General features: G+C 41.5%; 1 protein-coding gene across 1 annotated transcript in view; it reads left to right on the forward strand.

Annotated features, from left to right (window-relative positions):
* Nucleotides 1–20,865, forward strand: part of ttc27 (tetratricopeptide repeat domain 27) — a 200,682-nt gene that overhangs the window by 67,373 nt on the left and 112,444 nt on the right. Inside the window, exon 9 of the mRNA XM_080200718.1 lies at nt 8,776–8,842. Coding sequence (XP_080056844.1) covers nt 8,776–8,842 — 67 coding nt within the window. The remainder of the gene's footprint in view (nt 1–8,775; nt 8,843–20,865) is intronic.

Below are 20,865 nucleotides of genomic sequence, written 5' to 3' on the forward strand. Positions count from 1 at the left end.
GATTAGAATTACATTATGGCTTTTTTGAAAGGTCGCGGATCTAATTGGAGCTTTGATAGAGGATAATCCTATGTTCTTAACCCAAAGAATGTAGTGAAATCTGAGAGTTATTCCCTGTGAGCCAAGTGTATGTAGACTTGTCAGCAAGTTATACGTTATACAACTCCATTGAATAGAAGGAAAACTCTGAGGCTGTTTTTTTTAGTGTTAAGGTGCTTTTAATATTTAATGGTCCGTTGCCATTAAAGACTTTACTTCAGCATTCTCTTTGTGTTGCTAGCCAGTCTGCAGTTTACAGGTATAGACTCATGAACTGAACCTGCACATACTTTGGCAGGATATTGTCGAGCATGCAGGCGGCACAGTGGTTAGCACTGCTGCCTCACAGCGCCAGGTTCTTTTCCGGCCTCAGGTAACTGTCTGTGCAGAGTCTGCACATTCTCCCCGTGTCTGTGTGCGTTTCCTCCAGGTACTCCAGTTTCTTCCCACAATCTAAAGATGTGCGGGTTAGGTTGATTGGCCATGGTAAATTACCCCTTAGTGTCAAGGGGATCAGCAGGGTAAATATATGGGGTCACGGGGATTGGGCTGGATGGGATTGTTGGCGGTGCAGGCTCGATGGGCCGAATGGTCTCCTTCCGCACTGTCGGGACTCTATGATCCTAGGCTCTAGCCTCACAAATAATTCTGACATACGTATTGGCGAACTTATGGGATGCATACCTCTGCTCTTTAGGTCCTCTGGCACCATTTTCTACTCCTAAGAGTGACAAGGGCGAGGCAACTGTTTCTTCCTCCTTCTGCTTTGTTTTTGCATGTGCTTCCTTCGGACCAGACTCTCTCAAAGAAGGGGCTATGGCTCCTCTGTTATCACATTCAGCTTGAGCTGAATTGAGCACTGTTCTGCCAAATCTACTTCACCTCATTGGACTTATTGAAATAGCTACCCATTGGGATGATCAGTAAGGCTGCCTGACAGAGTAATGTTAATGTTTGCATTTAACATTCATGGAATATCCATGGAATGTTTGGCAGGTGTTTCTGAGCAGCTGGTCCCCCTTAAAGGACCCACTGCTGCCAATTCAATCCTTTGCAGGGAGCAGGTATGATAGGTCATTCTCTTTCACCCAGAATTCCTGAACCCTCTGGTGCATACCATTTAAATTAGGAAGGTGATCTTTGTAGCCGTTGCCTGGTTTTGAGTAAATTACACAAATATTTTGGTGTAAAATGGTTAATGTTCAGGCAGAAACAGGGAAAATGGTTTCTACATTTCAACACGCTTTTCACTGTTCCCCCGTTAATCTATCACATTACAGCCACATGGACAATTTCAATGATTATTTTTTTATAAATCGGAATTTCGGCAATGTCTTGTACAAGGAAATTGATGTTTTCCTGTGTCTCAAATGAAGCACGTCACTTTGCCAGACACTTTGCAGAGGTTGCATCAGTGGTATTTCAAAACTACAAAGATTTGGAATGCAAACTAAATAAAAACCGAAAATGCTGGGTAAACTCAGCAGGTCTGGCAGCATCCATGGAGAGAAACTGAGTTAATGTTTTGAGTCTCAATGACCCTTCTACAGAATTGAAGCAACTGGAAAAGTAATTAATTATATAAACGCAAATACTGCAGATGGTGGAATCTGAAACAAAAGCAGGAAAATGCTGGAAAATCTCAGCATGTCTGACAGCATCTGGAGAGAGAATAGAGCCAACGTTTCAATGATGAAGGGACTAGTCTGGTGAAGGGTCATCTAGACTCAAAACGTTGGCTCTACCCTCTCTCCACAGATTTTCCAGCTGTTTTTGTAATGAATTATATAGTTGGAAAGGGAGAGGTCAGGAGAATAGAAGAACAGGGATAGGTTGGGGCACAGGAGATATTGACAAACTTATCATTGACTTAAGGCAAAAGGAGGTGTTAGTGGTGCCATTAAGGGAAGAAGAGTGCTAATAGCAGCAAACAGTAAGATAGCAGAATATGTTAATGGGAGCAACTGAGCACCATGGGACAGGTGGCCATGTGGGGGAGGGTGGGGGTTGTGTTGGGGGAGGCCAGGGAGCTGAAAAACAACTAATAACCCTGCCCGTACCCTTTTCATACTTTGTTAAGATGGAGGGGGAAGTTTGCAAACTAACCTTGTTGAACTGAGTGTTGAGACCAGAAGGCTGTAATGTTCCTAATCAGAAGATGAAGTGGTGTTCTTCCTGTTTGTGCTGGACATTATTGGAGCATTACAACAGGTCTAGGACAGACATGTGGACATGACAGCAAGATGCTGAGTTGAAATGGTGAGTGGCTGGAAGTTTCAGACCATGCATGAGGATGGACCAGAGATGCTCTGCAAAGCAGTCAACCAGTCCATGTTTAATTTCTCCTATGTGGAAAAGACCGCACGAGGTGAAGCGAATACAATAGACCAGGTTGAAGGAGATGCAGGTGAAATGCTGCTTTACTTGAAAAGAATATTTGGGCCCTTGGAGAGTGAGGAGGGAGGAGGTATAGGGGTACCTCTTGCACCTTCTGCAATTGGATGGGATGGTGTCCTGGGAATTGTATGATGGGTACAAAGTAATGGAGGAGAGAATCAAGGTGTCACAGAGGGAATAATCCCTGCAAAATGTTGATGGGAGTGCTGAGGGGACGATGTGTTTAGTGGTGGCATCATGCTGGAATTGGCAGTAATGGCAGAGGATGATCCTTTGAATGTGGAGGCTGGAGGGATGAAAGATGAGGATAAGAGGGACTCTGTCATGGCACTGGAAGAGAGGGGAAGGGGTGAGGGCAGAGTTGCAAGAGATGGATCAGACACGATTGAGTGCCCTGTCAACCACAGTTGCTGGGGGGGAGGGGGTCTCGGTTGAGGAAAGAGGCAGACATTTTGAAGTGCTGTTTTCAAAGGGAGCGTCGTCAGAACAGATGCAATGGAGACGGAGAAGCTGGCAGAATGGGGTGGAGTCCTTACAGGGCCTGGGATGTGAGGACTATAATCGAAGTAGCTGTGGGAATAAGTGGGCTTGTGTTGAATATTGGCTATCAGTCTGTCATCAGATAGAGGTTAAAGGAGGGAAAGGGAGTGTCGGCGATACACCATGTAAAGGTGAGACAGGGGTGGAAATTGGAAGCAAAATTAAAGTTTCCCAGATCCAGATGAGAGGAGAAAGCAGCGCTGATATAGATATTGCTGTAATAGAGGAAGAGAGGGCCTGAATAAGACTGAAACAAGAAGTGTTCCACATACCTCGCACAAAGGCAGGCATAGCAGGGGTCATGCAGGTACCCATAGCTACATCTTTTATTTGTAGGAAGTGAGACAAGTAAAAGGAGAATTTAATGACAGAACAAGTTCAGCTCAGCAGAGGAGGTAGTGGATATTTTCATTTCATCCCATGTGCCCTAAATGTATGAATTGATAATAAACATGAAAGATAATCAATGCTTTCAACTTTGTTGTTATCTTTCTTTGAGAATTCCTCAATATGAGGAGGGCTCCTATTCCTGCTTCATACCTAGAGATCCTCTTGGTTGAGTGCCAGATTCAAATTAGTGTCGGGAAAGATGGTACTGATGCCACAGAGATCACTAGATTTTTGTGGAAGCTGTCTCCAAGGTTGGCAGTGAGCATTGTTACCTTGTCACTGACTACACTATTCAGGCCAATGATTCATGATCAAGATTTTTAGAGAGGAACTGCCTTAGTAAGATGCCAGGAAGCAGCTAAAGAAATCTCAAAATCTCCATTCTCTCAGACTGCAGTTGAAAATTGATTAATTCAACCACTGTAAAATGACCTTGACGATTAGTCGATGTCCAAGTAGGCTACTCGACCAAGTTGGGGGGACCGGATGGGAAGTTGATTGGGATGGTCATACTAACTTCAGTTACTGGAAACGGATTGCGAACTCAACACTGAATTCCGTGCTGTTCCTGAGGCTGGAGTCGACAGCTTCACTACAGATTGTGTATCATTCAAGCCCGTATGTTGTAGTGCCCCTTCATGTGACATTTGGCAGATGGTTCATGTCAATACTGTCAAAGTGCACTGTTCATGTTTGTTTAATGAGTCGCTTCAGAGGATGAGTTTGCACCTTTGTGCATAAGCTGTACATTAATTGGGTGCGGGATAAGATTATGCCCTTGGAAACATCATATGAGCATTAATACCTGTCATATTGGTCGCTAACTGTGCTGTCAGAATTCTATCTTTTTTGATTAGTGAATGCAAAGTAGCTAACAAAATTATTAGAGAGATGAATTCTTAATGTATTTTCCATCAGTGACTGGTACTGTTATATAAAATACACAATACTTTAATGGGATGTTTTTATTAGTTAGTAAGATATGAAATTAATTTCACTATCCCAGAGTTAATTTGTATGTGTTTTCAGAGGCCATTGACTGATCTAAGCAGCCAATGTGTGTTGTGTTTTTGTCATTTCCCATACTGGTTTTTGCATCTCCTGTAAGTTTACATTTTTAAGTCGATTTAAGTTGGCACAAACAGAGCGCAGGCTGCAGATATCTTCATATCTCATTTTCAAAATATTCGGCTGTGCCGTCGCTCTTATGTAAGGGACGGTTAGTTACATTTCAAAATTAACTTGGATTTATTGATACCCAGAGACAGTTAAGCAGTGTTCACTTTAATCTGTGATTCATATTTCACTGTTTGTGCCAAATGCCATAAATATACTAAAGCGCTATTTCAACCTGTCGAGATGCATAGTATTTCTGGAATATCTCTTTCCCCTGGCTTGTGCAGAGTTTGATTTGCAGTTCTCGACGTGTGGAATCCATCAGTGGTAGTTGTGTTAAAGGATAGTCGTACATATCCCAGTGGATATTTTCACCCTTTAGCAGTTGCATCATTTGTAGAATGTCCTCAAAGGAGCAATTATTTTCTTGGCCATTTTTGACTGCTTTTTTTTAATAACTTTAATATATCTGTAAATTTCAAACTGAGGTTCCTAGACACTCAGAATTGTTTGGGGAAGAGATGGGGTGGGGTCCACAAGGTCACCAGATTTATTGTGCCTTTCTGTATTTGTTGACATTGGCACATCAATTCTGTTAAAAAGGAACAATTTCCTAATGTTTCCCTCTGACGACTGTCTTCTGGACACTAGTTTAGAAAGTCCCCGGAAAATGTCAACATCTGCTGGAGTCCCCCCCACGCGTCAAAGTCTGTCAAGCTTTGCGGTTACACACATGCTGGCAGCCCTCCAGTAGCTCACCCAAGGGGCCATTCTTCATCTGTAAAGCAGTTGTTTCAGGCAGAAGCATCACTGCTGAGCCCAGTCCTCTCACCATCCTAAGCTGCACGTTGGCTCCATGCTTGTCCGTATACAATGTGATGGAAAGCTAGGAAGGCTGGCTAATTTCCAAGCTGCCAGGTTAATTCAAATGCCCATGAAGTACACAATTGATTGAAGGCAGATCAGATATCAGACCTGGGTTGCACACTCACTACAGCACCCAATGATAGATTCATTTAGTGGGCAATCATCAAATCATAGAATCCCTACAGTACACAAGAGGGCCATTTGGACCATTAGTCTGCACTGACTTTCCGAAATAACATCTTACCCAGGCCGCTTCCCGTAACCCCGTGAACTTAGCGTGGCTAATCCACCTAACCTACACATCTTTGGACACTAAGGAGCAATTTAGCTTAGCCTGTCCACCTAACCTACACATCTTTGGACACTAAGGAGCAATTTAGCTTAGCCAGTCCACCTAACCTGCACATCTTTGGACACTGAGGGGCAATTTAGCATGGCCAATCCACTAACGTACACACCTTTGGACACTGAGGGGCAATTTATCATGGCCAATCCACCTAATCTAGACATCTTTGGGCTATGGGAGGAAACTGGAGCACCCAGATGAAACCCATGCAGGCATGGGAAGAATGTGCAAACAATCGCCGAAGGCCAGAATTGGGTCCCTGGTGCTGTGAGGCAGCAATGCTAACCACTGTGCCACCATGCCATGCAGGGGCGCTTCATTACCACTTTTTTGTAAGATATATATTTAATTCCACCTTTTTTCTCCCTTTTGATAAGTGAGATTCCCATTTACAGTAGCCTGATGCACTGACTACTTAACCGACCAAGATGGTGGTGAACACCTTCTTGAACTGCTGCAGTCCATTTAGTGTGGGTACGTCCACAGTGCTGTTAGGGAGGGAGTTCCAGAAAGGAATGGCGATGCATTTCCAAGTCAGGGTGGTGAGTGGTTTGGAGGGGAGCTTCAGATAGTGGCGCTCCCATGTTTCTCCATCTCGTCTGACTAGATAGTGGTGCTTGTGGGTTTGAAAGGTGTTGTCTAAGGAGCATTGGTGGGTTCCTGTGGCGCATCTTTGTCAAAGAAAGTTGAATGAATAATAAATATGCACCACCCATCTCGTGGGAATTTCTTCATTTTGCAGAGGTTTTGCATTCTACATACACCGTAGACAACAGAATCATTCTTGCACCTGTTGTAAAGTATTGTTTTGCACAGGGAGGATGGGGTTAGTGATGAGCCAGTTGCAATTTAGCTTAAAGTCAAAGCAAATGGCAAGGAACTTTATATCTGGGAGACCATTTGTTGTACTGCCTATCTGTAATATCATGACATCTTCACATTTATGCATTCAGTGCTTTTGTTTCCTGTGAGGTGAAAAAGCAAATAAGAGAAATGTGAAAGAATTATGCGGAAAGACTGCAGCCAACATTAAGGGGAATCTCAAAATCTTCTGTTGGCGTATAAAGATGTGGAGGTAGTGGGATGGGCCCAGTAAGAAGACTCACAACACCAGGTTAAAGTCAAACAGATTTATTTGAAATCACAAGCTTTGGACCACTGTTCCTTCATCAGGTGAGTCTGATGAAGGAGCAGCACTCCGAAAGCTCGTGATTCCAAATAAACCTGTTGGACTTCAACCTGGTGTTGTGAGACTTCCTACAGCATATAAAGAGTAACAGAATGGTTAAACTGTTGGCACTGATGAAATACATCGAAGGATAGGTATCCTTGGCCAGCACTTGTTGTCCATCCAGAATTGCCCTTCAACTTTGAAGGCGTTTAAGAGTCAGTCACATTGCTATGGTTCTGGTGTCACATGTATGTCAGACTGGGCAAGGACAGAAGATTTCTTCTCTAAAGGACATTAGTGAACCAGATGGCTTTTTACAGCAAAGGTTTCACGGTCATCATTAAATCTTTAATTCTGAGTTTTTATTGAATTTAAACTTCACAAATGCTGTAGTGGGATTTGAACCCATGTGAGGTGATTCATTATGGTTGAGCATGGACAGACGATATAGGATAAGGGAGTACAACTCTAAAGAGTGTACAGGAGGAGAGGGACCTGGGTGTACATGTGTATAAATCATTAAAGGTGGCAGGAGAGTTGGAGAGAGCATTTCATAAAGCATACAGTCTCATAAGTTTTATTAATAGTGTCATAGAGTTCAAGAGCAAGGAGATTATCTGTGTATAAGACCATAGTTAGATCTCAGCTGGAGTATTGTGTACAGTTCTGGACATCACACCATGCAATACCCGAGGTGATTCAGTCTGTAGCAATGTTAGCTCTTCAGTTGGAGTTGTCTAGATTGCATTTCGCACCTCTTTTGCTGTATGATCTTATATATTTTCCTTGATGAATTCACTTTTAAATGTTACTGTACAGTCTCAGTTGCTGCTTCTATGTTCCAATAATGCCTGTTTGGAATCAATCATTGTCCATTCAGTTTTTTAACAACAATCCTATTTGTGTCCCCTTGTGATTTCACCAACGAGTCAAAATAGTTGTTCACCTACTTAACCTCTCAAAACCTTTCATCATTTTGAAAACCTTTTTTATAGACCCTCCCTCCCCGCCCCGCTTAACCTTTTGCTTTCTGAGTGAATAAGCCTATTTCTTGTGAACATTTTCCCCCCATCTATAACTTCTCATTCTTGATAATATTCTAGTGAATCTTCCATGATTTTAACACACTTTCTATAATGACATGTTCAGAATTACAGGCACAGGCTGATTCTGGGGATGATGGGACTGATGTATGAGAAGAGATTGACTAGGTTAGGATTGTTTTCACTGGAGTTCAGAGGAATGAGGAGGGATCTCATAGATACTTATAAAATTCTAACAGGACTAGACAGGATAGATGCAGGGAGGATGTTCCCGATGGTGCGGGTGTCCAGAGCCAGGGGTCACAGTCCGAGGATTTAGGGTAGATTATTTAGGAAGGAGATGAGGAGACATTTCTTCATTGAATTCATTACCACAAGTAGTTGATGCCAAAACTTTGAATGCATTCAAGAGGCAGTTAGATATAGTCTTGGGATGAATGGGATCAAAGGTTGTGGGGAGAAAGCAAGATTGGATGATTGAGTTGGCTGATCAGCCATGATCGTGATGGATGGCAGAGTAGGCTTGAAGGACCAAAAAGGGTCTGCTCCTATCTTGAGTGTTTATTCCAATTAATTCTAGGTTTTATCCTTGTTTTTAGGTTAAAGACCTCAAGATGTTAAGCTCAGACTCTCCTCCATCTTTTTCTAGCCTTTTCTACTCGCATTCTCACCTTTCAAAGTCCATATATCTGGAACCCTTGCTGTCGCTGTCCCTTTCAGAGTTGGTTAATTTCCTTTTGCTGTCCCAACCTCCCCCCCAATGCAAAATGCACTGATTTACATGTGTTTGTATCTAACTGCTACCTTGCTAGTTGAACACTCCATTAATTATTGCTTTTGTACATGTTAAAATTTTGTCCCAATAGCACGGATTTTCAGAAGAACAACCCTGTTCACAAGCTGACTGAAGAGGAGCTCTTGGCATTCACCTCAGTAAGTGCAACAGTCTCTTGATCTTTTCCCTTTCAGTCTGCATTCCCCCTTCAGTTGAGACCCTTCCTGGACAAACAGTGGCTGAAACTTTTCCAGCCCTTTTCCACGTTATGTTTCCCTGTTGGGTGGATCCCCCTAATTTACTAGATTTGGTGGAATCTGAAATATGTGTGCAAGCCATAAGTTTGAGCACTGCACAGACAAAAACTAAAAAGTGATTATATTTTCAGTAAAATCCCTGGTGCCGTTGCAAACTCTCATTTCTAGGCAGCAGAAGTCAGTATTGCAATTTTTAATGCTTTTTTTCCTCTGGATATATAGATTGTGAGAGAATCAAATTTGTTTTTAATTATTTTTTTAAAAAGGCCTTGTTCTGGATCAAGGTCAGACCAGCTCCCACTGTATCTGGGGTTTGTACCTCATTTCCTTCTGTGTTACTAGTGGGTGTCATGGGAGATTAATTTTATCCTACTAAACAAACATTGGTTTTGTGTTCTAAGGAAGGTCTCATGACCCCAATTCCAAGCTCTCATGAGTCATGTAGTGTGGTCCATGAAGTTACTCTTTCTCTTAGGATTCTAGCGTCAGATATTCATCTGTTTCTTCTTATATTGTGATCTGGTGGAGGGCATAGCACATCGGAAATGGGAGCAAATGAAGGCCACTAGGCCTTTTAAACCTACTGTGTCATTCTTTAAGATTATGGCTGTTCTTCTATTCCACCTTCATAATAAGAACATATCCCAAGAACATATCCTGCACTATCCCAATATCCCTTGATTTTTTTAATATCAAAAATTCTCTCCATCTCTGACTTGGATTTACTTAAGGGATAGAGTGTTCCAAACATTTATAACCCTTTGAAAAAAATCACCTCAAATTGATACTTTGCTCTCCCAGTGTTGTAGTAGTTGTGCCATTGCAAACATTTTTTCTCCTAAAATGGCAATGCAGAAGAATATTCTGTTAAAAGAACAGAAAACTTTGGTTTTTCATTTTGATTTTCCAACACCGCTTATTGGCTTTGGCCTACTTGCATTACAATGGCCGAAGCCTAAGCTAGCTACAGTCTAAAGTAAGTGTAATGGGCAGAAAAGTGAGATATACCACTGAATAATAAAGGTGGGGTGTATATAGTGAGGCTCAGGTTGTTTCCCGTGCTACGGGTCAAGGAAGTTCTACAAATGTGCAGGTTTTGGATGTATTCGGTTTTCATATTTATGGATAAAGAATACTTGATCTGTGACATTGGCTTACGTTGTTGAAATCTGTTGTGGCTGCACTCAAAAGAGCATGTAGATGTGGGAAGTGGTTTGATGTGATTTAACTTTCGAGGACCATATATATAGGTGTTGTGAGAGGGGCAGAGAGTCAAATTTCAGCATCATAAATGTAATGAGATCCAACTTCCATTAAGTTCATTGCTTTGCTGTGCTGCTGAATCTGAACTTGCCACGATCTGTGTTTGCAGCATTACCCATGGGGACGGATTGTAAAATTTTCATACTCATCGAATCCATGCGCTCAGTGTGTAGAATAACCTTCTGAGTAATGCATGGAGGCAAAACTATGAAATCATTTTGTACTGTGGTGAAAGGTGTTTGTGGTTTTTCTGATAAAGTTACAAGTTTTAAAGCTTATTTAAAGTTTATTTATTATTAGTCACAAGTAGGCTTATATTAACACTGCAATTAAGTTACTGCCAAAATCCCCTAATCGCCACAATCTGGCGCCTGTTCCGGTACACCGAAGGAGAATTTCGTATGGCCAATGCACTTACCCAGCACATCTTTCAGACTGTGGGAGGAAACCGAAGCACCCAGAGGAAACCCATGCAGACACAGGGAGAATGTGCAAACTTCACACAGACAATAACCCAAGCTGGGAATTGAACCTGTGTCCCTGGTGTTGTGAGGCGCAGTGCTAACCACTGTGCTACGGTACTGCCCGCACGGTGGCACAGTGTTTAGGATAGGATAGGCAAATGACTTTCCTCATTTGTGTCAGCTTTACTATCTTGGTAAATGCATTCTATATTGCTGCCTCTGGTTTGCTTGCATTGTATTTATGGTGTTGTGAGATTTCTTATTCTGCCCACCTCAGTCCAATCCCAGCAGCTTCACATCATTGTATTTTTGATACGGGTTCCACTATATATTTTTAATATATTTTACCTTTTTAGGCCTCCTGCCATTGCCAGTCATGGCAGAGGGATATAATCTGAATAATTTATAAATCTGCTTTATTGTTGATGTTATCTACAATGTCCTTGACATTTTAGTGTGAGGAATTTTGAGTCTTTCACTGAATGAACAATTTGTTCCATGACAAATAAAACTCTAAAAAAGGTTAAATTAGCAGCATAAAATGCTCAGACTAAGTTTACACAAATACTCTTTAAATAGCACACGCTTCTGCATTGTTTCTGATTCGGAAAATATTTTGTGTTCATCATTCTCATCTTATTTTTTGAAATGCTGATAAAATTTGACAGAGCAGAAATTGGGGTCAGATGCGGTAGTATTTATTAAAATTCCCTGGCCTGGGCAGCTGAACTGCAAGGCAAATATCATGTCCTGTCAACTGTTGTAGAACAAGTACAAACCGTACATTTTCCTGCAGACATTTTATTGCTTGCTGGGCTCAACCTTACAACTGTCATAAGCTAAAACTCATGATCAAAGCATCAGCCCTAAGGCTGAAAAGTCGGCACCACTTTGTCGAAGGAAATATGGTCCCTTTGCAATGAATCTTGAGGGGCAACTCTGAATGTTTTCTTGAGGCAAATGACATTTCGTCAACACAATAGAAGGATTATGTCTTCTGACCTCTCATTTTCTAACCAAAGGGTTTAAAATGGCCAGTTACATGAATTGTTTAGATTGTACAACAGTGAAGCAACTTAATAATTGAAACAAATGTTAAGGCGGAATGGGGAAGAAATTGGATAAGGAGAAATATCCTGAACTAAGTGGGGGCAGGGGAATTGACAAGTAAAATAGAGCATAGTCACGTTGAAATTGTTGGAACAACATGACAGCATCGGGATAATTTTACGATTGTTCTGTTCTCATGAGAGCAATTTGCCAGACTTTACTTGATTATAGACACCATGCTTTGTTCTTGTGCTTTCACTCATTCTTGTATCACCTTTCTCGGTCGGAACAGACTTGATGCCATGAATCACTGTGTGAGCATCCCATTGTCTAGGGGTTTGTCTTGCCATTTGATGTTCAAGGTATCGTGAAGCCACAATGCAGACCTTTATTTTATAAGCCATCTACCCAAAGCAAAGTCAGTATAGGGAAATGGGAAGTAGAAAACTATAGAGACCCATGAGGTGTAGAACCATGAGAAATGGTGAAAAGAAAATCCAGAACGCTGCAAACAGGGGAATGAACGGAAGCACAGTTACCATTTCATAGAAAAAGATGGTTAATGTTTTTGGTTCTGCCATTTTACAACTTTGTCTTGTTTGAGAAGAGGAAAGGATACAAATGCAATGAAAAAACTGAGCAATGTGTGTAAAAACAATTAGTAATAAAATCCAAATAAAGGTTATTGGGAGAGGAATTAAGAGAAGATAAAATAAAAGATAATGAGGTAATTTGTCAGACTGCAGTTTCATCTCTGGTACCTGACTTTGAATTTAATCCAGATTGATAATATGGGCATCTCTGTTGGCTATTTACATTGTTACAAAAGCAAGTTTGGCAAATTTGAAGCAGTTCTGTCCACAGCAGCGGGATTACTCGTCTCTCTATAAGTGCCGCAATAATAGCTGACAGTAGTGTTGGAAATGTACCCTTGGTTCAATAGTGGTGCTTTTCCGTTGTGGTTAAGCCACATCATTTGGAAAGAAAGCTTGCTGGGCCTCTGGGATAGGACCTGGGAGTGCTGGAGGTCACTTTACAGTAGTACATGTAGAGCCCAATTTCATTCTCCAGCACTAATGCCCCTCAGTGCATTGAGCACAGAAAATTGCCTCACTTTGTAATCACCCCAGGAAAACCACTGAGAGGTGCCCCACACCTCTAGTGTTTGCTAAAAAGTGACCACTGTAAATATATCTAATCTGAACCATATTAAATAATGTCACTTCAATCATGGCAGTTGTTACGAAATGGTTTCACAGAATTTCTAATTTGCAGGACCATTCATTTCACATCACTATATACAGAGTGATATAATGTACATATCACTATGTACACTATATCACTGTTGGAAAATGGCAGATATCATGTCACTGTTATATGCATACTTTGCTAACAGAGGAAGTTAAGCTTGTCTTTGTATATAGTTCTAGTTTTTGTGAATGTCAAAATTTGTGACGTGTGAGATTCCACGCTAATCTGTTGTCGCTAATTAGGTCTTCATGCACTTGATCCTGTTGAAGATACGTTGAATTTGCCAACTACTATAACTTACATTTTAGTACAGCTGGGCATGTACAATGAGGCTGAAACTCTGTGTTTATATTTCTGGTGTTGTGCATATTACAAAATGAGCAGTAGGATTCCTTCACTGTCGCTAGACTTTGGAAAATGTTAATAGTTCTTTTTCCTTCTCCAGTTTTCCTTTGAAATTTTCCCCTTCTCCCTTGCGTACAGTTACCAATGAGGAACACTGGGTATGGTTCCAGGAACTATAGTTAAGAGCATAAGTTAGGGTTGCTGTGGAAATTGTTTTGTGTCCCTGTTAATTCCGGTGTCTCCATCTGAGGGAGAAGAATCAACTGGGATTTCTGCCACTGTTTGCTTCACTGTGATCACTGCTAGAAAAGCTCCTCACCAGAGGGTATGACGCAGAAGTTAACTTTGAGCCAAACAGGGATATTTGAGGTAGGTTTTAAGAAACAACTTAAAGGCGAAGAGAGGGGCAGTGATATTTAGCGAGGGAATTCTTGAGCCTAGGGCCTAGGCAAGCAAAGGCACATCCACCAATGGAGGGCTGAAGGGAAGAGGGAGATGTGCAAAGAAACAAGAATGTGAGCAGCACGACACAGTTTTGAATGGGCCCAAGTTTGGGAAGGATGGCAGGTGAGAATCCAGCCAAGAGAACATTGAAATAGTCAGAGTGTTGGCGCTGAGTCAAACTGTCTCGCTAGCACGTTATTACAAAACTGGAGAAAATTGTGTCTTTGTAGTGTGTTCTGAAGCTGTTGTGTGCATGAGCAGGCATCTATCCAGCCTACACGTAGGTGTTGAAATCTGCAGGCTGGTTAGATGGTTGTCCTGTACACAGCATGGGCCCACTTTATTGTCTGAAAAGTTAATTCAGCTTTCCAATGGAAACTGCATGCAAGTGATTACCTCTCCATTTAAGGGAAACAAAATCTGTGTTTTTGTATTCGTTGTAAATTTAAGTGGGAAATCTAAACGGCTTCTGTTATTACATTATGTACATGAGTTTTGATGGAGCACATGATATGCCTGTGCTTTTCCCAGGCTCTGTAGTGAAACCTCTGTGGTTTTGATCAGAAAAGTTGGCCGTGGCTTTTGTTGTTTTCACCGCAAGAAGGAAAGAGAGAAATTGAATGGTGGTAATCTGAACTAAAGAGGGGGAAATGGGTTGTAGGTCAGATTAATATCTGAAAGAAAAAGATAGGTTAATGGTTGGATTTTAACCTTTCATTGAGTCAGAACATTAGCTCCTTCTCCTTTTCCTCCAGGGCTGATCAGATTATAGCAAGGTTTTGTTCTTTGTTTTCGTAACATACATTAATTGCTACTTTGACGGAAGGAGACCATTCAGCCCCAACATTCCTGTGCAGGCTTTTTGAAAGAGCTACTCACTTGGCTGCATTCCTCTCATCCCATAGAATCCTGATGGTGCAGAAAGAGACCATTTGGCCCATCGAGTCTCCGCCCCACCACCCCTGTAGCAGTGCATAGTTACCATGGCTAATCCACATAACCTACACATCTTTGGACACTAAGGGGCAATTTAATCATGGCCAATTCACTTAACCTACACATCTCTGGACTGTTGGGGAAATTGGAGCACCTGGAGGAAACCTACGCAGACGTGCACACTCCCAACAGTCAGTCACCCGAGGCTGGAATTGAACCTGCTTCCTTGATCTTTCCCCATGGCTCAGCTATGTTTCTAGTATAAAATCAATTTCTTTTTGGAAGTTTCTTCAGATCTGCTTCCAACACCCTTTCTGACAGTGCATTCCAGATTCTCATGACCCACTGTAAAAATTCTGTTAATCTCCCCAAGTTACTTGGAAGGAGCCTTTGGTGCCTATGGTCTTCTCTTTAAGAGTGCACACGTGTGTCTTGTGATAATTAGATTTAAGCACATAATTTAAACTCCTCTTGGAGCAGTCAAGTGCAACACTTTCTTTTAGATGGTAGTCTTTCTGCGGGTTAACAATTTCCATTCTTTGAAGAAGAGTGGGGAGTTCTCCTGATGTCTTGGCCAATCACCACTACTAAACTTCTGGTCATCTATCTCATTGCTGTTCGTGAGACCTTGCTGTGTAAAATTGAGTGTCGCGTTTCCCATTACAATGTTGACTTCATTTTAAAACTACATTATTGCACTTAATTACCTTGGGATGTCCTGAAGATTTAAAGGTTGTTATGATGTTCTATAAAGTAAAATTTTCCTATTCAGTCTCAGTGCAGTAGCTGATAGCGTTACCCAGTAGGCAGGGTTTCCAATATACTCACGTAACGTAACGTTTATCGGTATTTTCTGTGATGGTTCGTTCCTGGATTTTACTAAGACTGCACGTACTTTGGGCCCTCAAGACTTGCTTTAATCAATCTATGCAGTTGGGTTTGGGTAAATACAATACATTCTTCAAGGCAAGAGTGAATATGCTGTCTGTTGGGCAGATATAAAATCTGGAATTTCTTGTAACATGGTGTCTTGCTGCTGTGGTGAAGTTTCGGTGAGAAACTTGAGACTTGGATATTTAAACATGAACACCTTATTGGTAGTCTTTAACTATTAACAGATCCCTGGTTACTGGCATGCATGGGATGCTTCCTTGCAGATAGACTGTTTACCTCTACATTGTTCATTCAGAGTCTGTTACCATCTATACATCATACTGCTATTCACCAGTCCTATTTTAACCCTTACTCTGTTGAGAACCTTCACATTGCAATGGCATGCAGGCACCACAACATCCCCCTTTCTTCTCTAAAGAAAACTCTCCAATAGAATATAACTATTTGTATTACAGTCTTAACTTGCTATCCCTCCCCCCTCCGCTCCACCACTTCAAGTCTCTGACTTTATAACTTTAGACAGTTTTGAGTCTTGACAGTTCATCCGCATCTCAGCCTGTCACATTTGGAGGAATGGTAGTTGTACCCTGTGTTTCTGGTACTTGGTTGTTTCCATTTGATTTTCATGGCACTACTTGCATGCAGGTTGGCTGCTTCCACAGTGCACTCTCTAGACTGCTCCCTGGGTTTCTTACCGTGTGATTCCTTACATTATACAGTGAGCGGTGCTATTCTCCAGCCCCGCATTAATCCTTGCTCTGCTGAGCATGCGTGGCATGCAGCCAAAATAATTCACAATGGCATGATTTAGAAATTCTTCAGCATATGCCAGAAAACACAACTGACAAAAAGTGAATGTTTTTTGGAACAGGGAGAAAAACTCAAAATGCATGTTTTCCCAGGAATGCGCAGTAATGATTATGAATTATTAGTTAATCAGGATCTGGTAAAGATCAGTAAAAGTGGGGATAAGAACACATTAGGTTAGCGCTTGTACTTGTATTGATTTTGAGCCTTGGTAGGTCTCCATATTGTGTAAACTCATTTGCAGAGCTGCCTTTATCTGTTACTGATCGTGCCCTGGATAATGGCCGCTATAAGTCTCAATCAGGAGAAATCTCAGATCTCAAGCTGAGAGCCAGGAGTTCAGTTCTCAGGCCTGTCTGTCACTCATGTTTGTGTACCTCAGGGCTTTGTTGGCTCTTGACCTCTCAAGTTTGAACAAAGCAAATGCACAGACCACAGGGTGGAAAATCTAGTAATGCCTCCAGCTTGAATCACTTGTGTCCACTTGAGAACAGCGTGCCGTTCCTTTCTTCTCTCGTTCTCCCTGCCCTGGTCTCAGGGCAGGATGGGGGTGGTTGAATGTGGTCTGTTACCATATTGATTCAAATAGGGCTTAACTGGATTCAATTAACACCTTAAAATACAGCAGAATTGTTACCAATGTTAACTAATAAGTAAATAGGTATAAAAAATTAATCCAGTTATGGTTTTCGTGTTTGCAGTACAAGCAAGATTTATTTTTCAATGAACTACTCCTGATGAGTTCTGCATTTGTAAAAACATTCTGCATGATCCCTTGAGTTAATCAATGAGTATAAGATGCCTGGAGATTTATAGTACAAGTTGTAAAGGTATCACATCGTGACAGCAGTAAACTGGTGCCCCTTACTCTCAGAGAATACAAAATAGTCTCTCTTGTTATTGATCTAACCTGGAGTGTGCAAATCATTCATCAAAATATTTTACCATTAAGGAAACAAAGTCTTTTCACAGTATATGATTGTTGCAAAATAAGTTAATGAGAAATTTGATGATTCACTTTTGTTCAAAACTTTCTGGTCCCCAGAGTTTTATAGCTGTGTGATTTGGGAAGGTCACTGAGTAATTTCGTGTCGTTTGAACAGTTTCAATGTTAATGATGATTTTGAGAACAGCAAATGGATTAGCGATCTTATGTCCAACAACGAGAAATTAGTATATCAGTGATTCCTGATGTGCTGTATAGGGTGCCGTATACTTTGTTTTGAGGCTTCATCCTGATTTAGTGTTTCTCCACCTTCATCCAACCCTGTGTGGTCACTGACCTTGTTTCTGACCCATGGAAAAACAATAGGAGTTAAAGCCAATGATATGAGTCACTGTTGGGCGACCAGATGGCAGGACGACAACCCTGACTGTTATTTCATATGAGCTTGAATATAGACCCTGCTGATGGGATTAAAATGCCTCACCTCCACTGGCTGTGAGGGTCCAATGCGAAATGTGTTTTGATAAACCCCTGTGATTTACACTGCATTACCAGCGATTAAGTGTTGAATTGGCACTGAGTTGCCATTCTCTCTTGTGCATTGTTCATACAGTCTGTTAGTCAAATTGGAGGGCACCAAGTTTCCACTGCAATTTAGTTATCAGATGATAACGCAGATCCCATTTAGTTGCTTTACTGTGGCTTGTTAGAATCCTTTCCAGTTCACTGTTAGTGAACAGTTGATTCATGGGTTTTGTGTTGCAGTGAAACAGCAGATTTTTGCCCAGTTATTGGGTATGTGCACGGGTGATAGCAGCGCTTGAATGACAGTGTCACAGTAATGTCATGCATGATATTGTCAATATAATAGCATTCCAATGACGTGCACAGCACTATTTAGGAGATCAAGATGATCAGGATTTGTACCAAATTATCTGATCCCCAAAACAATGTAAACTTTAAAGAGACCAGAAGGTTGGCTGGTGTGGGAAATGGAGTATTTAATCGCATACCTCAGGGGTACCATTCTAGTACCGTTTCTTTTTTGTTTGGGGCAGAATAAAGGCAACTTTATTATGATTAGTTAAGTTGAAAATACTTGAAGCTGACGCTGGGTGCAACATGTAAATATAACGGTTCTGTTCTTGAAGACTGGTATCACTCATTCCTCTGCTTTTCGCCACAAATATAGCCACCTAATTTTTTTCCTTCTAAAGATAGTGGATTCCAGTTTCAGAGTTGCTGCTAGCCCTACAACATATTGCACCTGACTGTTTTTTCGTGTCTGAACCTGCACCGTGGCTCTTCATATTCAGCCAGTTACACTTGTTTGCCACACATTCCAAAATCTCACCAACTGTGTCTCTGTTTTTTTGGAAATGTCTTTTCCTCGTCATCATTCTCAAACACATCGCTGCTCTGAGCTTCTGCCCTACGTTCTTGAACTGAACACAAGGAGAAATGTAAAAATAATGTAATCATTTTCCACCGTGTGGTCCCTGCGTCTGCTTTGTTCAAACTTAAGAGGTCGAGAGCAACAAAAATAATGTAAATAACAGCAGCAAATGAGGGGCTTTCCTGCCCGTCATTGCTTCCTGCAGGGTAATCCAAATAAGATGGTTCTTGATCCTTTACATAAGAACTCCTGCTCTTGACCATGAATGTCGGAGGCCGTAGATCTGAAACCAGTCTGAACTTCATCCTCTGCAAATACATGCCCTTCCCCAAGCAACGTGCCACACACACATGCTTGTATGAGCTCACGCAAATGTTCATATGTGCACGCAGACACGCAAATGCACATGTGTACACACAGAGCCTTGACAAGGGTCATCTAGACTTGAAACGTTGGCACTGTTCTCTCCCCACAGATGCTGTCAGACCTGCTGAGACTTTCCAGCATTTTCTGTTTTTGTCTCAGATTCCAGCATCAGCAGTGTTTTGCTTTTAGCTGGTTATACTCCAGTTGAGATCAGCGAACCAGCAAAGACTAGGATCCAACCTGTAATCTTTTTGGGTTTGTGTAGACATACATAGAAGCTGCAAACATGCAAACAAGTCATTTGGCCCAACCTGCCATTTACCTTCATTTAAGTGAATAGTTTAAACATGTTCCAATATCCTTTCAACCCATTTATCTACATCCACTGATCCAATCCAATCTTGAACGTTGTCTGTCTGTGCCTTAACTGCTGACCTTGGAAGTGAGTGCCACAGTTTTGCAACCCGCAATGAAGTTCCGTTGTTGTAAATTTCTTGCATAGTTTTGTCTCAACGGTCACTTGTTCTTAACTCTCTGACTATTTGAAACATTTTGCTTCTATCTGTTCTATACTATCCTTTTGTAATTATAAACAATCATATCATATTGCCTTGTTATTTACGTCACTGTAATGAAAAAAAAAGTTTCTTTCATGGGTCTTGTAGTTGTATTTCCCCATACCAGGTAAGATCCCACTGAATCTGCACTGTTCCCGGCCTCAAACTTCAATATTCTTGCAATACTATGGAGCCCAATTCTGCCTGTGATATTGTACTCTAACTGACGTTTTATTAAATTTCTGTATATGGGCTCAGTATTATCTCTTGCCTTTTATATTCTGTACCTCTTGAGATAATACCTAGAATTCCATTAGCTTTTGTGCAGACTTATTAATCTGAGCAGCCGTCTTAATGTCCTGTGAACCTGTACCCTGTCTCCCTGTTTTTCTGTAGCATCAGACTTACTTCCCTTTAGAACATTGTGTTTGCTGTTTTTCCCTCAACTGCAGTGTATTGCCTCATGCTTCCAGATATTAAATTCCCTCCGCCACCTTTCAGCTCATTTCCCCCACCTTCTCAGTGTCTTTTTGTGGTTTTCTTTGATCATCTAAAGTGTTACCTATACCTCCTATTTTGTTACCATGAACAAAAACAAATTTTGACACCACTCCCTCAGTGTCTATATCCAGATTGTTGCCGTAGGCAGTGAAGGGAAGTGACAGTGAGGTAGAGCTGGATGCCATCAAAGTTTGTGTGGAACCTGATAGCATGCCTTTGGATGATGTCGCTGAAGGCAGTGTGTCAAAGTGAAATAGGAGAGAGGCAGAGGAAAGACCCTTAAGGATCTTTAGAGGTAGGTGTGTTGGAATGACAGGAAAATCCATTGTAGGGGATTTTCTAGTTTTGGGTAGAAAGGAAAGAGTAGAACCGGGAAAGGACTGTTGTACAGAGAATCATTGAATCGTAGATTCACTACAGTTCAGAAAGATGCCATTTGGCCCTCTGAGCCTGCACCAAAAGCAGTCCCACCCAGGCCCGTAACCCCACGTATTTACCCTACTAATCTACCTGAGGCTAAAGGGCAATTTAGCATGGCTGATCAACTGAGTTTTTTTCAACATAGTGACAAAACATAGTGCACTGTAGCATCCTGCAGTGCAGAAGAAGCCATTCGGCCCATCGAGTCTGCACCGACTGAAAGAGCATCCCGTCTAGGCTGCATTTCCCACCGTAACCCTATAACCCCACACATAGCCAATTCT

Source organism: Carcharhinus amblyrhynchos, chromosome 12, assembly GCF_965287045.1.
Source record: "Carcharhinus amblyrhynchos chromosome 12, sCarAmb.v2.hapA, whole genome shotgun sequence".
NCBI lineage: Eukaryota > Metazoa > Chordata > Chondrichthyes > Carcharhiniformes > Carcharhinidae > Carcharhinus > Carcharhinus amblyrhynchos.